We start from the raw sequence: 9,004 nt of genomic DNA on the forward strand, positions 1-9,004 counted from the left end.
AATTGCTTCATTTTTTTTCCTTAAACAAAAATGAGATATCATGTGAGCCAACAGATGACCAGTTAAGTCATGGCATCAAACTCCAAACCTTGGACCTTATAGAATTTTATTGATTGTATTTGAAAGAAATGACAAAAACAAAGCATACGACATAATCTGCTTAGACTTTCAAACAGTCTTTGCTACGGTTGTCCTACACAAGAGATTAATTCTGAAACTAGAAGCTGTAGGCATCAGAGGTAACCTACAAAACTGGATCTCTAATTGGTTAACCAACAAGAAACAAAGAGTACAGGTAAGAGGAGAATTAGGTCATCATTGGAGTACCTCAGGGGTCTCTCCTGGCCCGTTACGTTTTCTTATTTATATTAATGACATTGATTCTGGTATAGTTAGTAAACTTGTGAAATTTCCAAATGACACTAAAATTGGAGGGATGGCAGACAGTAAAATAAACCAAAAAGACCTGGAAAACCTTCAGATATCGGTGTAGAAACGTGCAAAGTGCTTCATGAGGGACAAAAGAACATCATTTATAAATACAAGATGGAACGTGATGTCCTACAGGACATAACCTCTGTAAATGATTTAGGGGTTTATGTTGATGCAACATTTTTGTTGACTAAGCAATGTATAGAAGCAAATAAAAAGGCAAATAAAATGTTAGATTATATCATAAAAATTGTTGAATTTAGGTCAAGGGATGTTATGCTCAAAGCACTAATAAGACTGCCTCTGGAATACTGTGTGCAGTGGAGCGCAACCAAGAGCATCCCAGTACTTAAGGACAGACAGACTCAGAGAATGAAAACTCTTTAGTACAGGGCAGAGGAGACTTTGTGGGGACCTAATTCAGGTATTTAAAATCCTCAAAGGCATTGATAAAGTAGATCCAATAGCATTCTTTCAGCTTAAGGGTGAATCATGTACTTTAGGACAACAGTGGAAATTAAGGGGAAGTGCATTTAAGACTGATGCCAGAAAGCACTTCTTGCGCTAAGAGTTGTGGGACTCTGCAAAAAACTACCAAGACATATAGCTGAAGCAGAAACCTTGACAACCTTTTAGAAGAATCTGGATGAGATATTGGAACAGCTTAGCTATTTGCTAAATGAACAGGCTTGGTCTCCTCTTGTTTGTCAAATTCTTATGTTTTTATGTTCACTCCAAGCAGTTTCTCAATTAGGAGCAAATTCTTGCAGTTAATTAAACCCGTTATTGAATTCAATGGCCCGCTGGTGCTCTCATTCAGCTCATGCAAAAACATCTTCAAAAATTGTTGATTTTCTTCACCATTAAAATGTTTTGTGGACCTGAGCAGATCAACATTACCTAGACCTTCACCTTTTTTATTTTCTGATATTGCATTAGGGACACAGGCTGCTGGTCATGTGTTGGCTCATTATTGTTTGGCTGCTAATTAAGGAAAAAAATAAGGGTCTGAGTCTTAAATAGCAAGTCAATTAAAATTAAGGCAAAGGTGGATTAACAGCAAAACTGGCCACTAATTAAGAAAAGCATTAGAATGAAAATCTGAAGCCAGTATTGCACTGCAGGAGTGGAGTTGGAGTGATTGCTAATGCTACCTTCTCAAACAGTTCAGTATTCATCTTCAAACACCAGCTTCAGAATTGCATTGCGGCACGTCGACATGTTGGCTGAGATTTTGACACCGTCACTGTTCAATGACAAAGTGGGGATCTCTTTGCCACACACTGCTTTGACAAATCTACATGAGGTCTTCTCCTTATAGTACATCTGCCGGTACTGTTCATAGTTTGTCTTGCTGTTCTGGTCATCAACCAAAAGGCCAATCTTCATGTCATATATGTTGTAATCAAAGGGGTTGGAAAAAAGTAGAGCTATGCGACTTCCACCAAATTTATAGCTGATCACCCCAACACTTCCACAAGCCGTTCCTGTTTTCTTAGTGAAAAGGCACACCTCCTGTTCTCCTGGTGAAAGGCATGGCACAGGTGGGATACACAGCTTGCCGCTCTCACAGTAAATCCTATAGACAAAGAAAGAGTGGAGAAAAGGGTAAAAATGAATTTAAGTGAGAGCAATACAATTAATCAACAATAAAGTAAAAAAGAAGATGATTCTTCATAGCTATGCATATCAGTAGTGGCAACGGGATTTCATAAAAGGGTGGGCCATGTTTGTTGTTAGTAAACCTAATTTTAGTGTTGTTATTGTTAAATACACAGTACATTCACTTTAAAAAAATATAAGTTTAGAAGTCCAGTCATACCAATGTTAACTTTTCTGGCTCATCTAATCTGAATTAATTTTGTTAATAATAATTTTAAGCTACTTTCAAACAGTGAAAATGAACTAACTGCATACTATATGATTATATATATGACATACCAGCCCATTGCAAGGCACAAACACCCAACAAAAACATTTTGAAGAGGAACGTTACATAGTAATAATAATGATAATAATAATAATATTTTTGATATTCCGTTTTCCAGCCATGCACAGTTCCTCAATGATTAAATGTACCAATCTAACAAAAGTTGGAAGCTTTAGTACCGATTAAGTTGGTGGTTCATGAATATCAGACAAATCCATGACCTTGTCCAATCCTTCAGCATTTGATGGATTGAACATTAGACGAGAATGGGCCATTCAGCCCAGTAAAGCTCGGCAATCAAATCCACTTAATTCTTCCAGAATAACATCAAGTGGAGTTTTGGTAACTTTGTAACTTATTCCATGTGTCTGTGGTTCTCCATATGAAGAAAAACTTCCTAATGTTTGTGTGAAATTTATCCATAACAAGCTTCTAACTGGGTTCCTGTTTCCTTGTTGAACTCATATTAAAGTCATAATCTCAATGCACTGCAGTAATTTCCTTCATAATTTTAAACACTTCAGTCATGTCTCCTCTTAATTTCGTTTTGCCTAAACTGTAAAGGCTCAGCTCTTTTAATCTTTCCTCATAAGTCAACCCCTGCAGCCCTGGAATCAGCCTAGTTTCTTTTCTCTGGACCTTTTCTAGTGCTGCTATGTGCTTTTTGTAGCCTGGAGACCAAAACTGCACCCAGTACTCCAGATGAGGCCTCACCAGTGTGTCATAAAGCTTGAGCAGAACCTCCTCTACGCCAAAACAAGCTTGTACTCCACACAGCAGGGCGCTATATAACCTGACATTCTATTAGCATTCTTAATGGCTTCTGAACACTGTCTGGCAGTTGACAGTGATGAGTCCATTAGGACTCCTAAATCCTAAATCCTTCTCGTAAGGTGTACATTTGATTTTTCAGACCTCCAATTGTGTATTCAGACTTAACATTTTTACTTCTTACATGTAATTCTTTACATTTATCTACATTAAATTTCATTTGCCACATATCCTATCCAAATAATTTATATATATATTAAAAAGGTAGTGTCTCTAGCACAGACCCTGTGGGGCACCACTCTTAACATCACCAAATTACGAAAAGGTTCCACACACCATCACCCTCTGCTTCCTGTGTCTAAGCCAACAGTAGTGTTGGTGTAAACTCACCACTAAATTTAGCAGAGCTAATGTTGGTGTTTTCACTTGCTATTGGCCATCATTGAAATTTTCAGTGCCCACATCAGACTCTGGAACTTTTTGCATTTTTGTCCATTTCTTTTTGTTAATAAACCCTAAATTAGTAGTATGCCAAGATATTGCTAATGCTTATATTGCCCTAATTATGATTCCTGCCAATGGGAAATGCCTACATAACCAGTAAATTCATTAGGTTACCAGTTGATAGCCTCCTGGTTTCTTCAGATGTTTTGAGTTGTTGTGATTGGTAAAATGTAAACTCAATCATATTTTCTGAAAGCTGTTAGGTGGATGTGTGCAGTAAAATCTCCATTTATATAAGCAATTACCAAATACTTCTTGAAAGTTCAATTAACTAGTAAAGTAACACTGGTAATTTTGATGTGTATATTTATATTTAATTGATATTTTTAACAAGGGATATGAAAATTAAAGGACATGTATAGGTTAATTTTATTTAAAAAAAGAAAAAATAATTTAAACGCTAAGGTACAAAACAGGATAGGGAAATAAGAAAAATTGGTGGGCATAGGCCCACCCGGGACCTGTACTGATCTGTTACTCTGGACACTTAAATTATTTAAAATGTTTTTTCTTCTATTTGTTTCAGTAGGATAGCCTATTAATATCTGGTTTTATCTTTATATCATTGGCATTTTATTTTTTTTATATAAAGCCCTTTGAGCTGCATTCAGCAAATGAAATATAGTCATTCAGTCATTCTCCAACCCACTATATCCTAACACAGGGTCATGGTGGTCTGCTGGAGCCAATCCCAGCCAACACAGGGCACACACACACACCAAGCACGCACTAGGAACAATTTAGGATCACCAATGCACCTAACCTGCATGTCTTTGGACTGTGGGAGGAAACCGGACCACCCAAAGGAAACCCACACAGACATAGGGAGAACATGCAAACTCCACGCAGGGAGAACCCAGGTCTCCTAACTGCGAGGCAGCAGCGCTACCCACTTTGCCACCGTGCCACCCGCATGATATATAGTATTTATATATACATTATGATTATTAAGATTCCGCAATCCAGTTAATAAAACTGGGACTTGGTTTTGTACATATTACTGCTTTATTACTATGAGTTTACTGGAGAATTTCAACATTATAAATACAATTTAGTCACATACGCCAATACAAGCTTGAGTGTGACACTGTGGGTATATGCCTTTAGAGTGTGAAAAGGAAATGACTTAATAATGTTTTGGAGATGTGCGAATAAGAATGGAAGGTTACATTCTGTTATAAGTATTTGGTTGAGTTTTTGTGATGGTTCTGACTTTACAAGGTTCTTAGATTGTGGGCCGTTATAAGCACTATTTATCTTTAACAAAGTCAGATGTTTTTCTTTTCTGTTTTCCTTCATTTTTCATTCAATTTTTTTGTGTATTTGAGAAGGGGTTTGCTGTTTGTCATGATGTCATATGTATTTATTAATTATATTTCTGTTAAAAGCCAAATCTTCCCTGGAGACAAATAAAGCATTTATCTATCTATCTATCTATCTATCTATCTATCTATCTATCTATCTATCTATCTATCTATCTATCTATCTATCTATCTATCTATATCATGTGGAAACTAAATTGTGAAATTCTTAAAGTTAAGAAGAAATTTAAGTTTTATACACAGTATAACTAAAAAACATTCTTTACCAAAGAAGCACAGCAAATTTCAACACTAATCAGGGTTTAATAGAGTAATAAGATGAATTGATCCATTTATCTATCGAGTTTAATAAAAGTACACTCTTAAACATGAAGGTGCCAGCATGGTTCTTCAGAGCGATGCTATAGGAGAAACAATTTTGTTCCCCAAAAGATCCATCCGCATGAAAGTTCCAGAAAGAACCATTTATTTATTTAGATCCAAACAAGTCTCATACAGTAAATAACCATGAACAGATGGTATCCGATTTGTGAACGGGTCGTGATTTAATAAGGACTTGCTTCATACAATAACACAGGTTTTCTTAATGTGGTAGTACTATTTTTCCTAATTGATAGTCTACCATACATTACAGATTTCAGTTTTTTTTTAACATATTAGGAAGTTTTTCAAAGCACAAAGAATCAAATTCAAATGCAGAGAATCCTTCTCAGAGAGAAGTGTTACTTTCTTAAGCAATAGTTCTACAAGGAACCACAGAACCCAGTAAAAAACCATTAAGGGCCATTAAAGAACCAACATTTTTAAAAGTGTAGCACCACATGGAATTTCTAATTTCTACTGCATGAATTCATCTGTCAAATATTGATTGAATAACTATGCCGGTGTTTCCACTTCATAAACAATGACAGAAAAAAAATATTTTTTAATAAAATTCACTTCTCCGTGACAGAGATGAAGCAGCCACACACATTTAAAAATGAAATTCTAACAAAATAAATGTACTCACTGAGGCTGTGTAAAGGATTTTGACTTTGTTTTGTTGTAAATCTCAATCGCTACACTTCTAAAGCCGGCTTGCAGAGAGATGAATAAGTTAATAAGGTCCACGTTCTCTTCCAAGCTAAAGAAAAAAAGAATCGTAGTTCATTGTTGGTTAGACAATGAGCATACTGTTTAAACTGTGCCTTCATTATAATATTTATGTTATGAACTTAAATAAAGTATACACAATGGAGGTAAAATTCCTGAACATATGATTTCATCTTTTACTGTTTATTGTTCAAAAAGGAAAAAAAAAAGAATCACAGGTCATCATAAAAAGTTACTTTGATTCAAGAATAATCCCATCTTTTTCCTATGAACTGGAAGCAGAAGTATATTCCAGGAATACTGGGTATAAGGCAGAAAGAGATGTCAATCTATTGCAGGGTACATTCACATGAACATACTCGCTCACCCACTACAGTCCAGTTTAGATGTCACATTGTGACCAGTAGGGGGTATTACAGCACCCCTAATCCCAGACACAAACCCACAGACATAAGGTCTGGGTGTAAATACAGGTTTATTTATACAAATACCTTACAACAAGGCTTTTTGTAATTATAAATACAGGCACAGTTCTGTTCTTCTCTCTCTTTTTTCTCCTCCTTCCATTCCTCCAGGAGGGCTTTGTCCTCTTCCACCCTTCTTGAATTCACCTGGATGAGGTTGAGTGGATTCTTTTGTCTTGGACCCGGGAGAACTTCTGGTGCTATAGCATAGCCCATTGGAAGTACTTCTGGGTCAAATAGAAGCCCAACAAAGTAAGGATCATGGACGTTTGCCACATCCCTCTGTTTTCATTGGTGGTGCAGGGCACCAGTCTATTATAGGGCAAACTTGCCGATACTCAAACATATGAAAACTATTTAGGGCTGCCAGTTAACTTAGATTACACATCTTTAGGATGTAGGAGGTAAAATTGGAATACCTGGAGAAGCATCCACACGGATATGGGAAAAACATGTAAATTCCACATAAACCACTATTTCACCCGATAGTCTTAATTGAATAATTTAAAAATCAGGCTAACAGAAATCAGCACAAATAACTATGAACAACATGGAAACCATTAAGCTGGCATAACAGAAACACAAATCTTGTACAAATATCGATGACATTCACTTACGTTTTTGATGGGGTATTACAGTTCTCCATATCAAATACTTGACAGACGCTGAAAGGATATTTTTCTGAAAATACTAAAATATATGAAAAAATTAGTTTCCTAAAATGCTGCTTGCTGTAGGTAAGAGCAACAGTATTACTTTATAGATTTAAGCCAGATGCAAAAAAAGCAGTGGCTTACCTTCTAAAGAGAGGCACTCCGTTTTCTACTTGCTGTCATGCTTCTTATAAATACTTGTGGATACGTAAAACAGGAATTAACTTATCCAATAGATAAGGAGATTCCTTTTATCAAGGTAAAGGGAATGGTCTAGACATTTACCTAATTGTAATGTACACATCTGGCAGAGGACAAAAGTGCAAATGAGTCAACAGAAACTATTTTTATTGCCTTTACCTAATCTTATCTTAATCATCAGTTCTCTATTTAATAGCATTGTATGGAGGCACAGTGGTAGTTCTGCTGCCTTCCAGTAAGGAAACCGGGGTTTGTGTCCTGGGTGCATGGAGTTTGGATATTCTCCCTGTGTCCACAGGGGTTTCCTCCAGGTGGTCTGGCTTCCTCCCACAGTCTGCTCGAGTGTTGCTTATTTGACCTTATTGCGTGTGTTCACCATGTGAGGACTGGCACCTGTCCAGGTGTTGTCACTATCTTGTGTCCAATGAATGCTGGGCTAGGCTCCATCTTCCCCTTGACCGTACGCTGGATAAGCGGATTAAGGACATGAGTGGGTGGGGTTTAATGAGCAATGTGGGCTGAGTAGACTTTTATTTTCAACATTTTTTATTCTTATTTATTTCATTTAATTTCATCTAGACGTGTTTTTTTTTGTATATCTTCAAAAAATGTATAGTTTGTAATTTCAAGGTTTCAGGATGATTTTCTTATTACTTCTCAAAAAAATGAAATGAATACTTTTTAATCCGAGTATAGCATCAAGTCAATGAAACTTCTGGGATATTGATCTAGTCAGTTAAGTAGCAGAGGGGCTTGTTAATTAGTTTCAGCTGTTTTGGTGTTAATGAAATTAACAAGAGGTGCACTAGAGGGGCAACAATGAGACGACCCCCAAAACAGGAAGGGTTTAACAGGTAGAGGCCACTGACATTTTTTGCTCCTCATCTTTTCTGACTGTTTTTCCTCTAGTATTGCATTTGGCTACGGTCAGTGGCACTACTGGTAGCATGAGTTGATACCTGGACCCTACAGAGGCTGCACAGGTGGTCCAACTTCTCCAGGATGGCACATCAATATGTGCCATTGCCAGAAGGTTTGTTGTGTATCCTAGCACAGTCTCAATGGCATGGAGGACATTCCTGGAGACAGGCAGTTACTCTAGGAGAGCTGGAGAAGGCCGTAGAAGGTCCTTAACCCATCACCAGGACCGGTATCTGCTCCTTTGAGCCCTACAAAATGACCCCCAGCTGTCCACTGGTGTGAATGTCTCTGACCAAACAATTAGAAACAGGCTTCATAAAGGTAGCTTGAGAGCCAGATGTCCTCTTGTGGGCCCTGTGGTCACTGCCTGGCACTGTGTGTGGAGCTCGATTGGCATTTGCCATAGAATACCAGAATTGGCAGGTCCACCACTGACACCCTGTGCTTTTCAGAGATGAGAGCAGGTTCATACTGAACACATGTGACCGACGTGAAAGGGTCTGGAGAAGCCGTGGAGAATGTTATGCTGCCTGTAACATTGTTCAGCATAAACGGTTTGGTGGTGGGTCAGTGATGGTCTGGGGAGGCATATCCATGGAGAGACGCACAGGCCTCTACAGGCTAGACAACAGCACCTTGACTGCCATCAGGTATTGGGATGAAATCATTGGACCCATTGTCAAACCCTATGCTGGTGCAGTGGCTCCTGTGTTC

General features: G+C 37.7%; 1 protein-coding gene across 1 annotated transcript; it reads right to left on the reverse strand.

Moving 5' to 3' along the window:
- Window positions 1-1,234: 1,234 nt before the first annotated feature.
- Window positions 1,235-7,216, reverse strand: LOC127527028 (DELTA-actitoxin-Afr1e-like). Its single transcript, XM_051924521.1, has 3 exons — window positions 7,133-7,216; window positions 5,969-6,082; window positions 1,235-2,011 (listed from the first exon to the last, which is right to left on the reverse strand). The coding sequence occupies exons 1-3, from the start codon at window positions 7,159-7,161 to the stop codon at window positions 1,600-1,602; spliced, it is 555 nt and encodes a 184-aa protein (XP_051780481.1). The 5' UTR covers window positions 7,162-7,216; the 3' UTR covers window positions 1,235-1,599.
- Between the last annotated feature and the right edge of the window lie 1,788 nt (window positions 7,217-9,004).

The sequence above is a fragment of the Erpetoichthys calabaricus genome, chromosome 3 (genome assembly GCF_900747795.2).
Source record: "Erpetoichthys calabaricus chromosome 3, fErpCal1.3, whole genome shotgun sequence".
NCBI lineage: Eukaryota > Metazoa > Chordata > Cladistia > Polypteriformes > Polypteridae > Erpetoichthys > Erpetoichthys calabaricus.